Consider the following 23953-nt stretch of genomic DNA (forward strand, 5'->3'; position numbering starts at 1 on the left):
TGATTGTGGTGAATTAACTTTTTGATGTGCTGTTGAATTCGGTTTGCTAGTATTTTGTTGAGGATTTTTACTTCTGCTTTCATCAGGGATATTGGCCTGTAGTTTTTTCCTTTTGTTGTGTCTTTGCCAGGTTTTGGTATTAGGATGATGCTGGCTTTGTACAACGAGTGGAGGAGGCATCCCTCCTCAATTTCTGTGATTAGTTTCAATAGAATTGCTACAGTTCTTTTTTGTACATCTGGTAGAATTTGGCTGTGAATCCATCTGGTCTGAGACTTTTTTGGGGTAGGTTTTTATTACTGATTCAACTTAAGGATTCAATATTGGTCTGTTCAGTGTTTCAATTTCTTCCTGATTGAATCTTTCCAGGAATGTGCCTGTTTCTTCTAGATTTTCTTGTTTGTGTGCATAGAGGTGTTCATAATAGTCTGAGGATCTTTTGCATTTCTGTGGAATTGGTTATAATGTCACCTTAGTCACTTCTGATTGTGCTTATTTGGATCTTCTCTTTTCTTTGTTAATTTTATTAACGATCTATGGATCTTGTTTATCCTTTCAAAGAACCATCTTTTGGTTTCATTGATCCTTGCATGGATTTTTGGGTTAATTTCATTCAGTTCCACTCTGATTTTGTTATTTCTTTTCTTCTTTTAGCTTTGGGGTTAGTTTGTTCTTGTTTTTCTAGTTCCTCCAGGGAAGGTGTTAGATCATTATTTTGAGATCTTTCTAGTATTTTGAGGTTGGTGTTCAGCACTGTGAACTTTCCTCTTAACACTGCTTTTGCTACATCCGTGAGATTTTGGTATGTTACATCTCTGTTTTTATTTATTTCAAAGAATTATTTTATTTCTTCCTTGATTGCATTGTTTACCTAAAAGTCATTCAGGAGCAAGTTGTTTAATTTCCATGTAATTTGTGGTTTTGAGAGATCTTCTTGGTATTGATTTCTGTTTTTATTCCACTGTGGCCTGAGAATATGGTTGGTATGATTTTTTATCTTTTATTTTTTAGTTTATTGAGACTTGCTTTATGGCCAAGCTTGTGGTCTATCTTGGAGTATGTTCTGTGTGCAGATGAGAAGGATGAATATTCTGTGGTTGTCTGTTAGGTCCAAGTGTTGAGTTTAAATCCAGAATTTCTTTGTTAGTTTTCTACCTTGATGATCTATCCAATGCTGTCGTGCTGTCAGTGGGGTGTTGAAGTCTCCCACTATTATTGTGTGGCTGTCTTTTCATTGGTCTGGAAGTACTTATTTTATGAATCTGGGTGCTCCAATGTTGGGCATGTACATATTTCGAATGGTTAAACCTTTTTGTTGAATTTAATTCTTCATGATGTACTGCCCTTCTTTGTACTGTTTTTTTTTTTTTTTCTTCTTGAGATGGAGTCTCACTTTGCCACCCAGGCCTGGAGGTGCAGTGGCGCAGTCTCGGCTCACTGCAGCCTCTGCCTCCTGGGCTCAAGCCTTCCAGGTAGCTGGGATTACAGGCGTCCGCCACCACGCCCAGCTAATTTTTTTTGTATTTTTAGTAGAGACAGGGTTTCACCATGTTGGCCAGGCTGGCCTCGATCTCCTGACCTCGGGTGATCCCCCTGCCTCGGCTTCCCAAAGTGTTGAGATTACAGGGGTGAGCCACTGCACTCAGCCTTCTTTGTCCTTTTTTTACTGTTGTTGATGTAAAGTCTGTTTTATCTGAGTACAGCAACTCCTGCTCTTTTATATTTTCCATTCACATGGTAGATCTTTTTCCAAACCTTTAGTTCGAGCTTATGGGTGTCGTTACGTCTAAGATGGGTCTCTGGAAGACAGGTGACAGGTAAGTCTTGTTTTCTTATCCAACTTGCCACTCTGTACCTTTTAAGTGGGGCATTTAGACCATTTACATTCAATGTTACTATTGATATGCAAGGTTTTGATTCTGTCATGAAGTTGTTGGTTGCTGATATGGTTTGATTTGTGTCCCTGCCCATATCTCATGTCAAATTATAATCCCAGTGTTGGAGGAGGGGCCTGGTGGGAGGTAATTGGATCATGGGGTTAGATTTCCTCTTTGCTATTCTTGTGATAGTGAGTGAGTTCTCATGAGATCTTCTTTAAAAGTGTATAGCACCTTCCCCTTTTCTCTCTTCTTCCTGCTCTGGACATGTAAGATGTGCCTCCTTCCTCTTCACCTTCCACCATGATTGTAAGTTTCCTGAGGCATTGTAAGTTTCCTGAGGTCCCCTGAAGCCATGCTTGCTGTACAGCCTGCAGAACCATAAGCCAGTTAATCCTCTCTTCTTTATAAATTACCCTGTCTCGGGTTCTTCTTTATAGCAGTGTGGGAACAGACTAATAAGGTTGTTTTGTACTTTCTATTGTGTGGTTACTTTATAGGGTCTGCAGGCTATGTACCCAAGTGTGTTTTTTTGGTAACAGGTATTATTCTTTTGTTTCCATATTTAGAACTTCCTTGAGGATCTCTTCTAAGGCTGGTCTAGTAGTAACGAATTCCTTTAGCACTTGCTTGTCTGGAAAATATTTTATTTTTCCTTTATTTCTGCTTATGAAATTTAGTTTGGTAGGATATGAAATTTTTGTTTGGAATTTATTTTCTTTTTAGAATGCTGGAAATAGGCCTCCAGTCTCTCCTGGCTTGTAAGGTTTCTGCTGAGACATCTGCTGTTAGCCTGCTGGGGTTCCCTTTTAATGTAATCTGCCCTTTTTCTCTAGCTGCCTTCAATATTTTTTTCTTTAGAGTTGATGTTGGATAGTCTAGTGACTATATGCCTTGGTGATGTTCATTTTGTATAGTATTTCACCAGTATTCTCTGGATTTCTTGCATCTGGATGTCTACTTCTTTACTAAGATTTGGGAAATTTTCTTGAATTATTTCCTCAAATATATTTTCCTGGTTGTTTCCTTTTTCTTATTCTCTCTTAGGAATGTCAGTAATTCTTTGTTTTGGTCATTTTATATAATTCTGTATTTCTCAAAGACTGTTCATTTTTTATAATTCTTTTTCCTTTATTTTTGTCTGCCTGGACTAGTTCAAAAGACCAGTCTTCAAACTCGGAAATTCTTCCGTCTGCTTGGTCAGTCTATTTCTTTTTTTTTTTTTTTTTTTTTGAGATGGATTCTTGCTCTGTCATCCAGGCTGGAGTGCAGTGGCACAATCTTGGCTCACTGCAAGCTCCGCCTCCTGGGCTCACGCCATTCTCCTGCCTCAGCCTCCTGAGTAGCTGGGACTACAGGTGCCCACCACCACGCCCGGCTATTTTTTTGCATTTTTAGTGAAAGAAGTGATTTTTAAAATGTGTCTGCACACAGGCATGTCATGTGGCTTTACAGGGCAGACAGGAACAACGGGGGAAAGTCAGAGAAGTCAGTTGATAAGAGGTGGGTAGTGGAGGGTTTTATAAGCCATATGGGGAGAGCTGCTCTTTCTTTTTTTTTTTTTTTTTTTTTTTTGAGATGGATTCTCGCTCTGTCGCCCAGGCTGGAGTGCGGTGGCGCAATCTCGGCTCACTGCAAGCTCTGCCTCCCGGGTTGGCGCAGTCTCGGCTCACTGCAAGCTCCGCCTCCTGGGTTCATGCCATTCTCCCGCCTCAGCCTCCCGAGTATCTGGGACTACAGGCGCCCGCCACTGCGCCCAGCTAATTTTTTGTATTTTTAGTAGAGGCAGGGTTTCACCATGGTCTCGATCTCCTGACCTCGTGATCCGCCCGCCTTGGCCTCTCAAAGTGCTGGGATTACAGGTGTGAGCCACCGCGCCCGGCTATTTCTCTAGGGGCTCTGATAGCTAATAATAACAGTTAACAACTACCTGTCATTTATTAAGCAACTGGTATGTGCTAGAGATTCTAAACTACCATTCATTTGCTCACAGCAACCCTATATGATGAGTGTCAGTAGTTATATGTGAAGAGATAAAGAAACTGCAGTTGAGTGACTGGCCCAAGATCACACAGCCAATAAGTGACAAAGTTGTACCCAAGACTCGTACATAGATCTTGCTTCAAGAGAGTGACATACAGAGGTGGATTCACAATGAAGCTAATGAAACTTAAATTTCAGGGTTCCCCACTTGCTAGACGCCTATAAATGCTGGGAGTTGTCATGTTTGAGGTAGAGAGGGGAAGCTGAGGTATAACCAGAAAGCATTTCTATGTAAGCATTTCTGGGAACTTGCCTGATGGCGTCTCAGAAGAAAAGTTCTGGCAGTTTTCTTGTGGTTTATTTTCTTCTTGTAAATACTCACTTTTGTAATTGAACATTATATGTTTGAAAGATGAGAAGTTCAACCATCAGAGAAGGCTACATGAAATAAAATAGCATGCTTATAAACAACTCCATGCAGTTTCACACTGCTGAATCATGGCATGAGGAGAGAAAAGTGACAGGAGTTTAGACTGGTCAAAACCCTTTCTTGAAACATTCTAAGGAATAATGTATGTGTAATTATATAGTATTCTAAGGAATTTTGACTTTATCCTATCAGAGATTCTCAACCTCAGCTATAAGTAAGAATTGGTAGATCTGAGGAAGGAAGGGCTGAAATATCTTTATTTTTTTAAAGCTCCATAAGTGAGTCAGATGTACAGCTAGGAATGTTGTAAGCAATGAGAAGCTATAGACAGATTTGAAGTAAGGAAGTGACATAATCAGATGTGCATTTTCAAAGGGAATTCTACTTTAAATGGGTGGGAAGAGAGACTTGTAGTAGTCCAGGCAAGAGATGATGTCTTTTAATGACTGCATAATAGTTCATCAAGTTAAGTTTTTATGATTCTGTTATGCATTATTTATGTTTCTAGGGATGTATATGTATTCACTGTTACTCAAAAGAAGTACATCTTTTTGGATTCTTTCTTTTTTTTTTTTGGTTACTCTAATTTTTCACTAGGACAGATTCCCCGGAGTAATTCTGTTGAGTCAAAGGAAATGAGTAGTTTTGGCTCCTGCTTATAAATTATTATAATGGTTGTAATCCATTCCTAGAGTTGACTTCCATGTGGTGGGCCAAATAGGAACTTTAGAATCATTTTGTAAAGTTCTAAAAAACTATTTGAGTTTTGATTGATTTTATTTTGAAATTAGCAGTAAATTATCAGAACAATGCTCACATTGTATTTATGATAACCACTCACTCAGTAACTAAATTTATCTTTCATAGATTGATGAACTCCCAGAGGGAGCTGTGAAGCCTCCAGCAAACAAGTATCCTATCTTCTTTTTTGGCACCCATGAAACGTAAGTTAGCAAAAATAGTTTCAACAGCTCTAACTTGAGCCTGCTATGCTACATTGTTATGGATGATCTCTGACATCTTACATCTTGTTAAAATCATTATAATCAGTTATATAAAATTGCCAAAGTTAATAATGTATTTTTGTTAATGTAAATAGTTTTCATGATAGAAGTCTTTGACTAAAAGCATATCTTTGCTTTTGAATGTCATTTGTGTTTCTGCTTAAATGTTGGTTATCACCCAGAAGTCTCCTCTAGGACAATTTTAAGTCCTAGAGTGGTTTCTATACCACTCCCAGTAATTTCTTCTATTGCTCTTATATATTTCCCTTCCAGAGCAGTTTTTTCCATTCATATTTCACAGAAAAAAGTTATGTTCTCTCTGGCTCTTTCACCTTGTTGGGCCCTCAAGGAAATATACCACCTTTTTTAGGTTTTCTAACTGTATTTGTTGGTGTACAGACTACACCGATGTAATAAAGGAACCTAAAAATACAATGTCTCAAATAGTATAGAAGTTTCTTTCTTTCTTTTGAAATAATTCAGAGGTAGGCAGGTAGATTGGGGTGGATAGACTACATTGCTCTAGGGACCCGAGCTGCTTCTGTTTTCTTGTCCTGTCATTAACTGCTAAAACAAAAAAACTGGCTTAGCAGCACATGTGCATCTTGCGGGCAGTGGGAAGGAGGAAAGAGAAGAGGTGAAGAACAAGTAGTTCCTTGTAGGGAAATGACAGGGAAGTTACATACAGTAGATCTTCACTTAACTTGATAGGTTCCTGGAAACTGCGACTTGAAACATCAGACAGCAGGCTGTCAACTAACTTCTTTTTGTTCAGTGTTGTCACGGTTTCCAAAAACCTATCGACATTAAGTGTGGACTTACTGTATATCATTTACACTTGCATTCATTCCAGTGACAAGAACTTGGTGATGTGGCCACATCTAGCTACAAGGGAAGCTGAGAAACAGTCTCTAGCTGGGCAACTCTGTATCCTGCTTTAAAAATTGGAAGGAATATCCAGTATAGGAAAAAAGAAGAGCACGAATACTGTGGAATAGTTGGCAATCTTTGACACACTGGAAACGGATATGGTTATTTACAACAAAAAACAAATGGAACAGAAATTGGAAATGTGGAGAAAAGCTAAAAACTGTCACAAAATTTTAAAGTCTTCAAATTCAGGGTCATCACTTATGTTCATTTGAATGTTAGTAGAGCCTAGCATGAACTTTCTTAGCTTGTTGTCTCTGCCACCCAACATCTTGCTCATTCTTGTCTTGAAAGAGAGTCAGGAGAAGCCTCTCAAGACAGACTTTTTTTCATGTGAGAAATAATTGTAATTTCTCTCAGGAAGTTTTACTTACTTTTGTATTATTTTTATGTAATAGACATGGACTATGCAACTGATTATGTTTTCCTCCTTAAGAGAGGTTGCTAGAAAGCTTAGAAATAAGTTTTACCTATAATAAATGCATAGGGCTTTATGATGCATATTTTTGCATTTTCCTTATTCCTGCCCCCATTTTGTTTTTGTACCATTGGTTTGATTTTTTTAAAACCCATCTCCAAGTGATCTGGTTGTACAGTAGTCTATGTGTGATTTTCTGCTGGTTTGATCATCCAGAAGCAGATTTAAAAATACCTGGGGGAGAATTAACTTCAAAAAACCTGTCATAACATTGGTTCTACTGAACTTTTACTAAGTATTGGGTGTCCCTGAACCTGAGATTATACTTGTCCTGGCAAGTATGAATGTTCACCCTCTCTGAAGGCAGAAATTATGTCAGTGTTTCTTACTCTGCTTACACAGTGCTTAACACAGTGCCTGGCCCATGGTAGGTGTTTAAAAAATAGCTATCAATTAAATTAAAATTAGTTAAATGATGCAGGGTAGGTATGTGAAAAGTGAGGTGAGCTTAACAAGAAGGCTACGTTTGGTTCAGCTAAAGGAGTACCCTAGGCAGGACCAGAATTTTCCTCAGAACATGACTTTGAATCTGTTGTAATTCTGAGGTAGGTGACTGGAGCCTCAAGTTCTTCTGCTTCTAACATAAACCCAGTAGTTTTAGTCTAGACAATTTTCAAGGAACCCTTAACATGGAAAAATACATCATCATCAGTGCATTCAGCTTTGAAAAAATGTATTTTCTTTTCTACGCTTAAAAAATTGTAAAACATACAGCAATTAACCAATTGAGAGGGGATTTGATTTATCCAATTATCTATAATCCAGAAAAAAACAGGGTTGTTTATCAAAAAATTACAACTTGTTTTAGAATAGTTCATTCAGGCTCCCTCTTGCCGGCAGTAGCTAACATGGCCAGTTGTCAGTTAAAGTCATTCCTGCGGAATGCTAGTAAAAATGTATCATTTATTCATAAAAGAATGCTTCCTGTAGCAGGAAGACGTCCATCTCATACATCCAAAAGTGGGACAAGATAAAAATAAAGAAGGCAAAAATTGTTAACTCTTTCATCAAAAAATAATGACCATTAGCCCTGACTCTTGTGGCATTATTACAGTATAGGCAGCTGAGTGCAGTGGTTCGTGCCTGTAATACCAGCACTTTGGGAGGCCAAGGCTGGAGGATCACTTTAGCTCAGGAGTTCGAGACTAGCCTGGGCAATATAGTGAGATCCTGTCTCTACAAAAAATAACATTAGCCAGGCATGGTGGCTGTAGTCCTAGCTACTCAGGAGCCTGAGGTGGGAGGATCACTTGAGCCTGGAAGCCAAAGCTACAGTGAGAGACCCTTTCTCCCCTGCCCAAAAAAATAAGTATAGGCAAGCTCTGATTAGCATCCAGTAGCTGATATGAATACCAGGCAGCTTAGCCCACAGTTATTTCTTAAGCATAGAGTCAAAGACTGGGGAAGGTCAAAAGCTAGAGTCTAATAATTCACGACAAATTCCTCTAAAAGTGAAGTTGCCATACACAAAGTCCATTTATTGTGTTCAGTTTATCAAGCAAGACTTTGACTTGTTTTATTAAGATGTCCAGTAATGTAATAAATTATTTCTGGGTTCAATGAGGTGGAATCATGCCGACTGAGCAATTAAAGGTGAACAGTGAGGAAAAGTTTGGTGCTTCTTAAAAGTTTGGTGCTTCTTAAACCGCTCTGGATTCAGAAAGCTTACCCAGGAGTTTTAATGAACTTGAAGTTTTTGATCAGCTGGACAATGCGAGGGATCAACACTGAGACCCAGGCAGAAAATGGAATTTACAGAGATTAATAGTAAACTGTTAACCTCTCATCTGAAAGCTTTCAGTATCTTCTCTTTACTGATAATTTCCAAATTTACATCTCTAGCTTACACCTTTCCCCTCTACTCCAGAGTCCTCTCTCCAACTGCCTTACATCTCCACTTGGATGTCTAAACTGGATTTTAAATGTAGCATTCAAAACTGAGTTTTTTGCCCCCAAATATTGTTCCCCCCAAAAATATTTCAATTTCGGTAAATACCAACTCCTTATTTCTCAGTCTAAAACCTTGGAGATGGCCAGGTGCGGTGGCTCATGGCTGTAATCCCAGCACTTTGGGAGGCTGAGGTGGGCGGATCACAAGGTCAGGAGATCAAAACCATCCTGGCCAACATGGTGAAACCCCGTCTCTACTAAAAATACAAAAATTAACTGGGTGTGGTGGCGCATGCCTGTAATCCCAGGTCCTCGGGAGACTGAAGCAGAAGAATCGCTTGAACTAGGGAATCGGAAGTTGCAGTGAGCCGAGATCGTGCCACTGCACTCCAGCCTGGCGACAAAGTGAGACTCCGTCTAAAAAAAAAAAAAAAAAAAAAATCCTTAGAGGTATCCTCAACTCTTCCATCCTTTCTCACATATGCCATATCCAGACCATCAACAAATCTTGATGCTCTTTCTTGAGAATGAATTCAGGTTCTGACCACTTCTTACCAACAGTACTGCTTACACCCTGGTTCAAGTCAGCATCATTACTTCAGAAGCCTTCTAATTAGTCTCCCTGCTTCTACTGTAGCAACTAAGTCTTCAGTTTGTTTTCAGTACAGCAGCCAAAGTTATCCTATTAAAACATAAATTGCCACTTCTCTTCTTAGAACCTTTAATGGCTTCCCATCTCACTCAAAGCCTTTATAATAGCCTTCAAGGCCCTAAATAATCTGTGCCCCCACTCTGTTAACCTGTCTCACACCGGTCGTCCTTCACTCATTTCACTCTAGTCACACTGACCTCTTCTTTTTCTCAAACTTAGGAGGCACTCTTCCTCTCCCACCTGAGGGACCTTGTACTTGCTCTTTCTTCAACTTGTTCTTTTCTTTTCCAGGTAACTGCATGAGTTGTTCCTTCGCTTTCTTTGTTCTTTACTTAGCTATTCCCTTTGCCTTCCTTGATCTGTATGTCTATAATTATAAAATCCGTCTCCTATTCTTCCCATCCTTCTCTGCTTTATTTTTTTTAGCACACATACTGTATATTTTGTTTATCTTTTTATTGTCCAAACTCCCACCCCTGCCACTAGAACATGTGCTCCAAGAAAACAGAGATGTTTGTCGCTTTGTTCCCTGTAGCTCCTCTGGAATAGTGCCTGGCACATTGTGTTAACAAATGTTCAATCAATGTTTGTTGAATGAAGGAATATGTGAATCTCAGTTTGAAAAGTAAGCTCTAGGGGTATCAGCCAGAACTGTGGCCTAATGCTAAAGACTCTGATTTGAATGCTCAGATCTATTAGCCAGGCTCAGAATTTGTTCTAACTTCTTTTTTTTTCTTGGTTATGATTAATTTAGGATGTGGTTTAAATTGGATAAGAGTCTATCTGCTTTTTCACTTCTAATTTTTTTCTTAGTGCCTCATTAAACACTAAAATGATTTTTAATTTATAGAAATAATAGGCCGGGCACGGTGGCTCATGTCTGTAATCCTAACACTTTGGGAGGCCGAGGCGGGCAGATCACCTGAAGTCAGGAGTTCGAGACCAGCCTGACCAATGTGGTGAAACCCCGCCTCTACTAAAAATACAAAATTAGTCAGGTGTGGTGGAGCATGCCTGTAATCCCATACTTGGAAGGCTGAGGCAGGAGAATCCCTTGAACCCGGGAGATGGAGGTTGCAGTGAGCCGAGATCATACCATTGCACTCCAGCCTGGGTAACAAGAGCAAAACTCCATCTCAAAAAAAAAAGAAAAGAAATAATAGTGAATAAATATACTAACGCGGTACAGTGGTGCCCCCTTTATCTGTAGGGGATACATTCCAAGACCTCCAGTGGATGTCTAAAACCGTGGATAGTATGAAGCCTATATATACTATGATTTTTCCATCTGATAACAGAGACAGCTACTAAGTAACTAGTGGGCAGGTAGTGCAAATATGATGGATATGCTGGACAAAGGGATGATTCATGTCCCAGGCAGGATGGAGTGGGCGTGAGATTTTATCGCCTACTCAGAGGGGTGTAATATTTAAAACTTACGAATTGTTCATTTTCCATTGAATATATTTGGACCACAGTTGACTATGGGTAACTAAAACCACAGAAGGCAAAACCACAGTTAAGTGGGGAAGTACTATATAGAGAGTTAAAATCTTTTTTTATTCTAGTATTTATATTTTTACTGTGAATTTCACAAAACCCTTACTTATGGTAAGATTAATATAGATAAATCTTAGTTTAAGATGATGATTTAGGTGGCCAAAGTAGACATATTTAATTCTACTTATGTAACTAAAAATCGGTTTTTAAATGAAGATATTGATAATTTAAAAGTAAAATCAAAGTAGTGCAATCCAGGTGGCTGGCTTGTGTGCTCAGCTATCCATTTTTTCTGCCTTGATGTGTCTAAAACACCTCGTAATATGTGCCTAACTTGAAGGGTTTATATGTACTTTAAATTTGTTTGCTATAGTATGCTCTGACGTCTTCACTGATATTGATGTTTAAAATATCTTACCTTTGAAGGTCAGTGTGTCAATTCTATTTCTAATATGTCTCTGCAGTGCATTTCTAGGTCCCAAAGACCTTTTTCCATATAAGGAGTACAAAGACAAGTTTGGAAAGTCAAACAAACGGAAAGGATTTAACGAAGGATTGTGGGAAATAGAAAATAACCCAGGAGTAAAGTTTACTGGATACCAGGTAATGGCTTACTTCCTTGTCACTTGCTATATCTCACTTCTTTGGTTTTAACGCTTTTTCAAATCTTATATGTCCTTTCTACTAATAGTTACCTTGAAGTCAGAATTCTTTTTGACTCCAGTAGCATTTTGGATTAAATGTAATTCTTAATCAGAAGGGTTCAAATCAAGTGTCCATTGGAAAATTCAGTTTGACAGCGCTTTGTTTTTGAAAATCTTCCGAGTAAGCGGAACCCTTTCAAATTAAAACAGAGTAGTTCTTTTCAGGGTTTGTTCTTTGCTATTTTTTCAAAAATGTAATCAGCTAATATTTTATTATTTCTTAGGCAATTCAGCAACAGAGCTCTTCAGAAACTGAGGGAGAAGGTGGAAATACTGCCGATGCAAGCAGTGAGGAAGAAGGTGATAGAGTAGAAGAAGATGGAAAAGGCAAAAGAAAGAATGAAAAAGCAGGCTCAAAACGGAAAAAGTCATATACTTCAAAGGTTACTAAGAAACTTCTCATTGTTATTAATGTTATAAGCATATCCATTAAACATTTTTAGATTATTTTCCATGTGTTTATTGGGTACATAGAAATATACTAAATTCTATGGAGCCTCAGCCTTTAGGGACAAAATACAGCAGAGGGAAGTCAGGTAACCTTAGATATTAGAGCAATCTGACTATTGACTCTTTAGGGCCGATTTGGCCCTGAAAATACCACCTTTTTAGTTGGAGGAGAACTGTTCTTTAGTTAAGGATATATGAGTAGCTTTGCCTCGTACAACAACCTCCAGACGAGCTCTAAAGAATTGAGAAATGTAGGAGACACCCTATAATTCAAGACTATGTCTATGTACTATATGTGTAAATGCATCACATGTAACTTAACTATGGGGTTCTAAGAAATGCGTCATGGCTGGGCGCGGTGGCTCACACCTGTAATCTCAGCAGTTTGGGAGGCTGAGGCAGGCAGATCACAAGGTCAGGAGATCGAGACTGTCATGACTAACACGGGGAAACCCCGTCTCTACTAAAAATATAAAAGCAAAATTAGCTGGGCATGGTGGCGGGCGCCTATAGTCCCAGCTACTCAGGAGGCTGAGGTGGGAGAATGGCATGAACCCAGGAGGCGGAGCTTGCAGTGAGCCAAGATCGTGCCCCTGCACTCCAGCCTGGGTGACAGAGCGAGACTCCATCTCAAAAAAAAAAAAAAGAAATGCATCATTAGACAATTTCGTCAATGTGCAAACAACATAGAGTCATAGAGTATACTTACTCAAACGTAGGTGGTACAGCCTACCGCACGTCCAGGCTTCGTATATGTGGTCTGTCAGTGACCAAAACATTACTATGTGACATGACTGTAAAAAGATATATTTTTACTTGTCATTCTGCTTCAAAGAATATGCTTTGGCTATTTATTTATTCAGTTCTTTTATTTCCTGATCACCTGGTCTATTCCAGACACCAGACTAGGTATACAGTGGTGAGCAACTCCATTCCTGCCTTCACATAAATTATAGTACAACAGAGAGTGGGGGTAGCACACAGTAATCATGTAAATAATAAGTTGTGAAAGGATGTGAAGAAATTGAATGGGAGCAGGGGGACCTAAAATAGGTCCCCTATTTTAGATAGGGTGGCCAGGGCTTTCTGAAAATGTGTAGTTTATGCTGAGACCTCAAAGAAGAGAGTGGGAGGAGAAGCCATATATGGCAGAGGGAAAGGAATGTAGCAGCAAAGCTCTGAGGCAGGGAAGAGTTTAGCATGTTTTTCCTGTATTGAAAGAAGGTGTGGCTGGAGAATCATGACCAAGGGGGAAAGGCTGGCAAAGGCCTAATAATGCAGACTTGTAGGCCATAATGAGAAATTTGGATTTTATTCCAAATCTAACAATACTTGAAGATTTTAAACAAAGGAATGACATGATCCTAGATTTACAAATTGAAAATCTAGGTTTTTTCATATGGTAATTCAGAAATACAATTGAAAGAACTCTGAGATTGTGAAAATTATTCACCTTTTAGAAACTGAAAGCAAGATAAATGGATCCTTGAAGACCAAAGATTGGTACAGGTTTCACTATAATTGGTCTGTCACATGATTGAATACCTGGATAAATTACTTCTATTTAAATTCTGGTATTTAGTGGCTGAATATACTTAGGAAACTCTAAAAACAAGTACCTAGAGTTTATTAGACTATCAGTATTTATTTTGGCAGTATATAAAATCTTACCCAACTGGCATACAGGCAGAATTGTGTGAATGCAGCATTATTTCCTGTGTACCTAATGAAAAACATGTGATTGCCTTGGATGGGGATAAAGTTTGCAAATGACGACAAAGTAATTAGAATTTTTCTTGTCAGACTTTATCTTCCATTGCAATTATTTTTTTAAGCTGAATATCTGTTAGCATTTTGGACTCCATTTAAACACCTACTTGAATTGATTTTACTTAATTTATGATTGCCTGCTGAGCTTCCACCTAATGTGTTGTGCAACCCTAAATTATCTAAGCTACCTAATGTTGCCTAGGCATTTAATAGTGTGGATATGTGGCTTTTAAATGCCATTATTTTATTGCTTGTTACAAAGACCAAAAGTAATGGGGCTCCACCTGGGTGGACTTAAAATTTAAAGCAGAGAAAGGGTAAAGACACACTTAGCTTACTAATGTTTATCTATTTTAAATTAAGGGATCGTTTCCTTTGCTTTCCTTGAAGATTACAACTTCATGATCATTTAATAGCCTTTTGGCTGGGCACAATGGCTCATACCTGTAATCCCAACACTTTGAGTGGCTGAGACAAGTGGATCTCTTGAGCCCAGGAGTTTGAGACCAGCCTGGTCAACATAGTGAGACCTCATCTCCACAAATAATAAAATTAGCCGGGAGTGATTGCTCACACCTGTAATCCAGCTGCTTGGGAGGCTGAGGTGGAAGGATTGCATGAGCCCAGGAGGTCCAGGCGAGTACTGAGCCATGATCATGCCACGGCCCTCCAGCCTGGGAAACAGAGTGAGACCCTGTCTCAAAAGGGAAAAAAAAAAAATAGCTTTTTATTTTTAATATCAATGAAATAACCTAGCATAATGGTTCTCAAACTGTTACATGTTTTAAAATTACATGGAAGATTTATAAAGACAAGCTTACATTGTTTGACAAGCTTGCCACATTCAATAGTTATACTATGTTTACTAGGAGAACAAAAAGTTTTTCACTTTTACTATCATTCTTGATCTTAACTGGAAACACTCCACATTTGTATCATTAAATCCCTGTTTTCCCTTCTTGTAAAAAGTAAAAATCACCACATTTTAACATAACATTTTAGGCTTGGTTGGTAGTTTCAGTTAAGTAAAATAGAAACATTGTTGAACCCCATCCCCAGAATTTCTATTTCAGAAGGTCTAGGGTGGAGTCTAGGAATCAAATTTCCAGGTGAGGCTTATCCTGCTGATCTGGGAACCACATTTAGAGAACCACTCGCCTAGCATAACTTCATTGTCCTCTTTTGCTTCCCAAATGCTTTTTAAAAAACAAATATGGTGATTTTTCCTTTTTTTTTTTTTATCCTTTGTCTTGAGACAGGGTCTTGCTCTGTCACCCAGGCTGGTGTGCAGTGGTGTAATCTCGGCTCACTGCAACCTCTGCCCCCTGGGCTCAAGCTACCCTCCCACCTCAGCCTCCCCAGTAGCTGGGACCACGGACGTGCATCACCACACGCTGCTTTTTTTTTTTTTTTTTTTTTTTTTTTTTTTTTTTTTTTTAGTAGAGACCGGATTTTATCATGTTGCCCAGGCTGATCTCAAACTCCTGAGCTCAAACAGTCTGCCCGCCTCAACCTCCCAGAGTGCTGGGATTACAAGTGTGAGCCACTGCGCCCAGCCAGTTTTTATGTCTATTTCTTAAGAGTTGAATAGTCTTCCTTTGCATGGAAAATTAGTGGCTCACAAACTTTTTTTACTACATTCCAGTTGGGTAGAGGAAAAGGCCCCACACCTGTCTCCTCTACCTCACCTGATTTCAGTTTTCTAAAGAAAACGCTCAGTAATCATAATGAAAAGTCATGCTATAATAGATTTGAGGGAGATTATATGTCTTCTCTCTTCAGCAGTAAGGCTATGGATTATTCATATTTGAGTCATAACAGATACTGGAAAATCATAGGTCAAAAATATTTTGCATACAAATTATTTACTATGTACAATAGGACTAATGAGAGCCTCACAACAAACTAAACTGATGTTGATAAACCACCAGTAATTTTAGTTTAAAAAAACAAAGATAGCAAAAATCAAACACACAACCAATTTAAGACCACACTTATAAAACCGAGTCCTTCTCCAAAATTACGGGAGTTTCAGTAATCTGAAAAACTTTTCAAGGTTACCAAATAGAGCTTGGCAGCCAGATTTCTTCATAGAATACTAAATGCTGTGACTCATTAATAAAACTCTAGTAATGCCCTAATTCTATTCTGTATATCCCAAATACATGCCAAATTGTAATACTTATAAACTATAAGGTTACTCATAAAGATCCTCTGTGAGCATTAGAAATTTTAGGGAGTTGTTCATTATTATAAGAACTGCCAGGGGCTGGGCATGGTGGCTCACGCCTGTAATCCCAGCACTTTGGGAGGCTGAGGCGGGCAGATCATGAGGTCAGGAGATCAAGACCATCCTGGCTAACACAGTGAAACCCCATCTCTACTAAAAATACAAAAAAATTAGCCGGGTGTGGTGGCGGGTGCCTGTAGTCCCAGCTGCTTGGGAGGCTGAGGCAGGAGAAGGGCGTGGTGTGAACCCAGGAGGCAGAGCTTGCAGTGAGCCGAGATAGCCCCACTGCCCTCCAGCCTGGGCAACAGAGCGAGTCTCCGTCTCAAAAAAAAAAAAAACTGCCTATTGAGGACTGTTATTTGAAAAATTACTATATAAAGCTGTTGCTACATTTTAATAATTATAAGGAGAAAGTGTTTCACTTTTACTGTTGTCATTCTTGATCGTCACTTGAAATACTCCACATTTGTATCATTAAATCCCTGTTTCCCTTCATGTAAAAAGTAAAAAATCACATTTTAAACTGACATTTTGAGCTTGGCTGGTAGTTTCAGTTAAGTAAAATAGAAACAGTTTAATTATATATTCTGACACACAGCTAGAGGATGTTTTCTCTTTGTTTGTGTTTTGTTTTTTTGAGACAGAGTCTCACTCTGTCACCCAGGCTTGAATGTCACTGCAACCTCCACCTCCCAGGTTCAAGTGATTCTCCTACCTCAGCCTCCCAAGTAGCTGGGATTACAGGCCTCCCGCCACCACACCCAGCTAATTTCGTATTTTTGGTAGAGACGGGGTTTCACCATGTTGGCCAGGATGGTCTCAAACCCCTGAGCTCAGATGATCTGCCCGCCTCAGCCTCCCAAAGTGCTGAGATTAAAGGTGTGAGCCATTGCGCCCGGCCCCAGGTAATTTTCGTAGTTTTAGTAGAGACGGGGTTTTGCCATGTTGGCCAGGCTGATCTCAAACTCCTGACCTTACTTAGGTGATCCACCCGCCTCGGCCTCCCAAAGTGTTGGGATTACAGGCGTGAGCCACCATGCCCGGCCTATGTTTTCTCTTTGAAAGTTGCATTTTAAAAAACTGATTATCTGAAGAAGCTTCAGTTTGCTCATTCGTTTCTGGAAGACCAGAAGTAACTTGGCAAAATCAGTTTTGCCTTACCTCTTATTTGCAATGTGCTTGAAGAGTCTTAAAATGTCTCAAAGAGGAAGTGTAGAAAAACACTATATTTTACTTTCTTAAGGCGCACAATTGGGCCCAGCTTTCTATAATTTTAATGCAATGCTGCCAAGCAACTCTTGAGGCAAACTAATTGTATTTTCATCTTCCTCTAGAGTTCATCTTGTTTTCAAATGCAAGATGACAAGGAAAAGGGACTGGTTCACCAGTATGGCCTTGAGTTCTTAAATAACGCTCCATAATTGAAAAGATTAGTTTATATCAAACAGTTTTGTCAAGATGATTCTGGGTATCCCATTAGCCAAACAGCTTCAAGAGGTGTTCCAGCAGGAATATCTATATATTCTCTTAGACAGTTCACTTCACTTCTTTCAGTTTCCACTACTATAAAATGATGGGGAGGACAAGATGACCTTTAGGGTACCTTCCAGTTCTGTAGCCTTCTTAAGGTGGTGTCCATCCAGCTGTATTTATTCATTGACAGTGTTCTAGGTACATTAATCTTCATTTTCTGCTTTTAATATCACATTGCTGGAAATAACTAAGAGGTCACCTAGCCCACTTCTGCTTCCTTGCCAGCTAGTTAAATCAAGGCCCAATGAGGTGAAATGATTTGTCCAGTGTCACCTAGCTCAGCCTTGGCATACTGCATGTTGCGTCAGTATATCCTCTATCAACCACTAAGACTAGATAGATGCAAGTCAGCTATTTCTGCATCTCTTACTTGTACATTTGGATTTCTGCTTTTGACTGTAATATTTAACTTGTCTAAACATTTAGAAATCCTCTAAACAGTCCCGGAAATCTCCAGGAGATGAAGATGACAAAGACTGCAAAGAAGAGGAAAACAAAAGCAGCTCTGAGGGTGGAGATGCAGGCAACGACACAAGAAACACAACTTCAGACTTGCAGAAAACCAGTGAAGGGGTAAGGATGTGCTTATAATTTCTCTTACCTTCTATTAGAAGACATTTTGCTTCAGATTCAGCATCCATATGTCAGCATTAGTAAACATTGTGTTGATAAATTGAGAAGTATTCTCAGCCTATTATATGCATCCACTCAGCTCTTTAATATAATCAATTTAATTCTTAGAGTCTGAACAAAAGAGCCAGGTGAGAATTATACCTGCCTGTCAATTTGGATCTCTATGAACAGGTTTATTTTTCTTTATACTAACTTTAGCAACTTTAGAGTCTTTTTAAAGTACAGTGTGAAATACTGAAATTATGAAATGCCACCTCAAAATTCAACAGTTGTATTTCTTTTATCACAAAATCAATGGCATGTTCAAAATAGAGTATTACATACTGCTGCTTCTTTCCCAGAAGCAGTGTGTAATTCAGTGTACCCATGAGGACTTTAAATATGCAAGCAATGTTTGAATATTGATATTTAAAGTACCCCTAGGGACAAATTTGTCTACGATGACTCTTCATAACTTTTGTTAACCTTTGTTAACTTCAAAGCACAGGTAAGTCCACCTTTGTAAAAAACTTGGTGGAGGCAAATTTTGCCCCCATGCATTTTCCATGAGTCTTTCCTCTATGAAGACTAGTTACACAATATCAAATCATTTAAAAATAATGACCTAAGAAATTTATCTGGTTTCGGCTGAGTTCTTGCCTGTTTGTGTCAGTCCTGTTTACCTCTCAACTCTTTTCTTCCTTCATCCCAGTTATCTATAATTACTCCCAAAGTATTATGATTCTGATTGTTCTGTTATTCCTCTCACCCAGCTCAGCCCTACTGTGTCCTCTGCTTATCTTCATCCTCTTGACTTTTCTTTAATAAGTAGTCCTCTATCATTACTTTTGCCAGCAGCCTTCCCAGGGACATATACCTGCTAACAGTCACTGAGAGCTTGAATACCTGGCTCACTTGATTTTCATTTTATTCCACCTGCTACCTTTATGTCAGGTCGCTTCAGTATGCAAATAGCAACAACTCCAACAATTTCTCTTCCCTTTACTACCAAACTTATTTCTAGATGCACTTCTCATGACAAAGGAAGAGTTGTCCTACCCCCTTAATACTCAGAATGTGGTCGGTGAACCAGTAGCATCAACATTAGGTGGGAGCTTGTTAGAAATGCAGAATCTCAGACCTGCCGCAAACTCCAGATTCTGAATCAGAATCTGCATTTTAACTCAACCCCAAGTAATTCATATGCACACGAAAGTCTGAGAAGCACTAATTTACATCTTTCTATTGTCGTCGTTCAGAATATTATCTCTTCCTGTTTTCTCCAAAGCATACCCAGTCATTTATCCCCTTCTTCTATACCACAACTTCTTTTCCACTGGCTCCTTCCCCCTGCCTATAAACAGCCTAAGGTCTCCCTTAATCTTGACAATACCTCCCTTCAATCTTACGTTCTACCCTTTTCACTTTTCCCTTCATCTCTACACTTCGTAAAAAGAATGATCTTTTCTCCCAGTCTCCATTTCCTCTCCTCCTCCTTATGACTTAACCCGTTGCACTTATTTCTTCTTTGACCACTTCATTGAAATTGCTCTTGTAAAGGTTCCTAGTGATCCTCTCCTTGCCCAATCCAACGTCTCGTTTAGTCTTCGTTTTCACCTCTGCAAAATTTAATACCATCAGACATTTCTCCTCCTGACTTTTCCTCCAGGTTACCAATCTCTTCCGCTTCTTCTCCCTGTTCCTTCTTAGTCTCTTTCTAGAGCTCCTTTCTTCAGTCTGACTTGGCACACTTCTACTCTGAAAACTTCTTGTGTTCATCTTATCCATTCACATGATTTCAACTTTACTGATTACGTTTTCATTCTATATATCCTATGCATTGTAGATTCATTGTTCTAACCACTAATAAAACCATTTCTTCTTGAAAGCACCTTAGAACATAATAGCTGCTACTACCTAGCACTAGTATCCTGTGTGCCACATATTGTGCATGCTCTGCATGCATTATCTCATTTAATCCTCATACAAACTTCAGGAGGTAGGTGCAGGTATTGCTTTTGCTTTTTAGTTGGGGAAACTGAGACTGAAAGAATTGGCCTAGGATCACACAGCTAGTAAGAGCTCATGTGGGAAGCAAGAGCCTATTTTTAATGATATATTTGTTATGTACAAAATAATATATATAAATATAAGGTTATAAACTATAAAGTGACCCTACCACCGAACCTAAAAACTAGAACATCACAATTAACTTGTATCTATTTACGTATTCTTTCCAGTCCCTCTTCCTACCCAGAGATGAGCACTAATGTTGTGTTATTTCCTTTTCTTTTTAAAATGTTTGCCCATGCCTAACATATAGGTGTATACTTAAACAGTATATTGTTTAATATTACTTATTTTTAGCTTTTTAAAAACTTCTGACATTCACTCAGCACTGTTTTCCCAAGATTCCTTCATGTGGTTATGTGTAGCAGTAGTGTATTTTAACTACTGTATAATAATTCAGTTTTATGGGTATACCACAACTTATTTATCCAGTCTCCTATTGATAGGCAATTGGGAATTGGGTTGTTTCCAGCTTTTTGCAATTATTATTATTGTTATTTTATTTTGTTTTTTTTTTTTTGAGACAGAGTCTCGCTCTGTCCCACAGGCTGGAGTGCAGTGGTGCGATCTCGGCTCACTGCAAGCACCGCCTCCCAGGTTCACACCATTCTCCTGCCTCAGCCTCCCGAGTAGCTGGGACTACAGGCACCCACCACCACGCCCAGCTAATTTTTTTGTATTTTTAGTAGAGACGGGGTTTCACCGTGTTAGCCAGGATGGTCTCGATCTCCTGACCTCGTGATCTCCCCACCTCAGCCTCCCAAAGTGCTGGGATTACAGGCATGAGCCACTGTGCCCGGTCAGCTTTTTGCAATTATTATGAACTGTGTGGCTGTGAGCATTCTCATGCCTGTCTCCTAGTATATGTGTACAAGAGTTTATTTAGGATATGTAACTAGAACTGAAGATACTGAGTCGTGAGTTGATGGATTTTAACTTTACAAGATAATGCCAAATTATTTTCCTTAGTAGTTGGACATTCTCACTAGAGGTGTAGAAGAGTTCCCTGTGATTAACTTGGCATAGTCAGGCTTTTTAATTCTTGCCAATATAGTGAGTATAAAATGGCCGTTATAGTGTTAATTTATAATTATCTGATTAATGATAAGGTTGAGCTGCCTTTCGTATTTGTTGACCACCCATGTTTTCTCTTCTGTACAGTGCTTGTTTTGGGTTTTGTCCATTTTCCTATTGGATTTCATTTCTTACTGATTTGTAGGACTTCTCTACATACTCTGGATTCTAACTAACATGGATCGTCACATTTCTTGCAGATATCCTCTCCAAGTTTATGGCTTGTCTATTCAATTTCTTTCTGATATTTTTAGCAAACAGACTTTTTAAGTTGTATTGTATTGTAGTCAGCTTTATCAAACTTTTCTTTTATGGCTAGCATTTTTCTGTCTTGTTTAAGCATAACCATTTGAACCAGCACCATTTATTGCATAGTCCTTCCTTTTTTCTCTGATCCGCAGTGCATCTGTCATATATTCATAGGTCTCTCTCTGGGTTCTCTATTCTGTTCTGTTGGTCAATACCACACTCTCTTAATTATAGTAGCTTTATAATGAGTCCTGATATCATGTAGAGCTAATTGCATAGTTTTAGTTTTCAAATATTTAATAGTCATGGTTTGGGATAGAAGTTCAAGGAAGGTCTTTTTTTTCTTGATGGGAGAATTTACATATGCTAGTAAGAATGATCCAAGTCAGAAATGATCACAAAATGATAATGTAAGAAAGAATTGCTGAAGCAGTGTCCTTTAAGAAAGCAAGAAGGTAGGACCAGACGCAGTGGCTCACACCTGTAGTCCCAGCACTTTGGGAGGCCGAGGCAGATGGATCACGAGGTCAAGAGATCGAGACCATCCTGGCCAACATGCTGAAAATACACCATACTAAAAATACAAAAATTGGGTACGTGTGGTGGTGTGTGCCTGTAGTCCCAACCACTCGGGAGGCTGAGGCAGTAAAGTCACTTGAACCTGGGAGATGGAGGTTGCAGTGAGCCGAGATTACATCACTGCACTCCAGCCTGGTGACAGAGCAAGACTGTCTCAAAAGAAAAAAAAAAAAAGAAGGTATAAGATCTGGTGCACATCTGGAGGGGCTACCTTGGTTCATCCATTAAATTGGAAGGAAAGGCAGAGTATTTGGGCACAGATACAGGTAAGTAGATACTTGGGGTGAGAGCTTGTAGAAATTCTTACCTGATTGCTTCTATTTTCTTAAGGAACAATGTTAGCATTTGAGACTGAGAATAGGAAAAAATGCGGGAAGATTCAAGAGAGAGAAAAAGGTAGAAAATAGTCATTTAGAAGAATAAGAGAATGAATGAACTTGGGAAATGAAGTGGAATTGCCAGGTAATACTAAAGGCTTACTTGAGGCCAGTGGTCTTGAATTTGAAGTGAGAGGGGTCACAATGGTTGTGTGTTTTTCTCCAGGCATATTCAATTATTCAGTCACAGGACAGAGAATTGAATTTAACTAGAATTAAGGTTTTCACAGAGAGTAGGGTAAAGAAGATTAGAGGCCAGGGAATTAAGGATGTGTACAAGGATTATAACAATGGACCATGGAATCCAACATATGTTAAGAGGAAAGATGTAAATGAGAAAGGGATAGAGTCAATAGATTTTGAGTATGAGCTGGAAATATAAATGGTGATAGAAGAGTGAAGTATTTGAATAGAATCATGGAAAGGTTGCAGTAGTTGCCAATGACAGTGCAGGTGCTACTAGTATTTCTAGTGGGACACTTAATTCTTCATTGTACAAGCACTGTCTACATCACAAGACATTTAGTACCTGTGGCCCCTGTGCATTAAATGCCAGTAGAACCCCAGAGTTCTTAATAATAACCTAAAATGCCTACATAATTTTGCTTTCAAAACAGTGGCTTAAGACAGTATTTACAGTTACTCCCAGTGGTTGTGAATCACTTGTCTTAAGAAAGAACCATGGACTATGGGAGGCTGAGGTGGGCCGACCACCTGAGGTCAGGAGTTTGAGACCATCCTGGCTGATATGGTGAAACCCTGTCTCTACTAAAAATGCAAAAATTAGCTGAGCATGATGGTGCACACCTGTAGTCACAGGTACTCGGGAGGCTGAGGCATGAGAATCGCTTGAACCCGGGAGGCAGAGGTTGCAGTGAGCCAAGATCGAGCCACTGCATTCCAACCTGGGCAACAGAGTGACTCCATCTCAAAAAAAAAAAAAAAAAAAAGAAGAAGAAAGGGAGAGAGAGAGAAAAGAAGAGAAAGAACAAACCATCGGAGCGAGTGACTGAGGTAGGGTCTTAGAAGACAGGATCTTTGGCAGAGAGGACACCAAGGAACTGAGATACCAGAATGTTAGAAAGATAATCTATGTGGATATTGAAATCACAGGAATTATGATGAATGACAGAGGGCCAGAAGTGAAATCTTTAAGGAGTAAGGAGAATAATCCAGGGAGTCTGTAGATGATTGCAGTAAGGAGGGGAGTAGCTTAAACTGAGATTCAAAACTGGGAGGCTTTTATTTTCAGGGAATGTGAGGCACAGGGGAGAGAATGAATAGCTTATAAATAGTAGGGAGGAGCAAGAAGGACACCTTCTCCACCTCCAGGGCAAGTAGTAGTACAAGAGCTGTGGGAGAGAACAGAGCTACCATTTGAGAGGGTTACAGGGAAAGAGGCAGCACTGCCCTTAGAAGAAAACAGGTTTTAGTTAGAACAAGTTGTTGAGTGGAATATCTTGGAAATTCAAATTGAGAATATAGGAGTTTTGCTAATGGCTAACTGTGGTTTTCAGGGGGCCCAGTAGAAGAGATTAAAGAATGGGATGGGGGGTTCTGT

The 23953-nt window shown here is 39.2% G+C and overlaps 1 protein-coding gene across 2 annotated transcripts in view; it reads left to right on the plus strand.

Annotated features, from left to right (window-relative positions):
- Nucleotides 1–23953, plus strand: part of HDGFL3 (HDGF like 3) — a 93597-nt gene that overhangs the window by 38802 nt on the left and 30842 nt on the right. For both annotated transcript variants that reach the window (XM_003268450.4, XM_030814931.1), the window contains exons 2-5: nt 5158–5234; nt 11209–11347; nt 11673–11831; nt 17858–18004. In XM_003268450.4, coding sequence (XP_003268498.1) covers nt 5158–5234; nt 11209–11347; nt 11673–11831; nt 17858–18004 — 522 coding nt within the window. The remainder of the gene's footprint in view (nt 1–5157; nt 5235–11208; nt 11348–11672; nt 11832–17857; nt 18005–23953) is intronic.

This window comes from Nomascus leucogenys, chromosome 6 (genome assembly GCF_006542625.1).
Source record: "Nomascus leucogenys isolate Asia chromosome 6, Asia_NLE_v1, whole genome shotgun sequence".
Taxonomy (NCBI): domain Eukaryota; kingdom Metazoa; phylum Chordata; class Mammalia; order Primates; family Hylobatidae; genus Nomascus; species Nomascus leucogenys.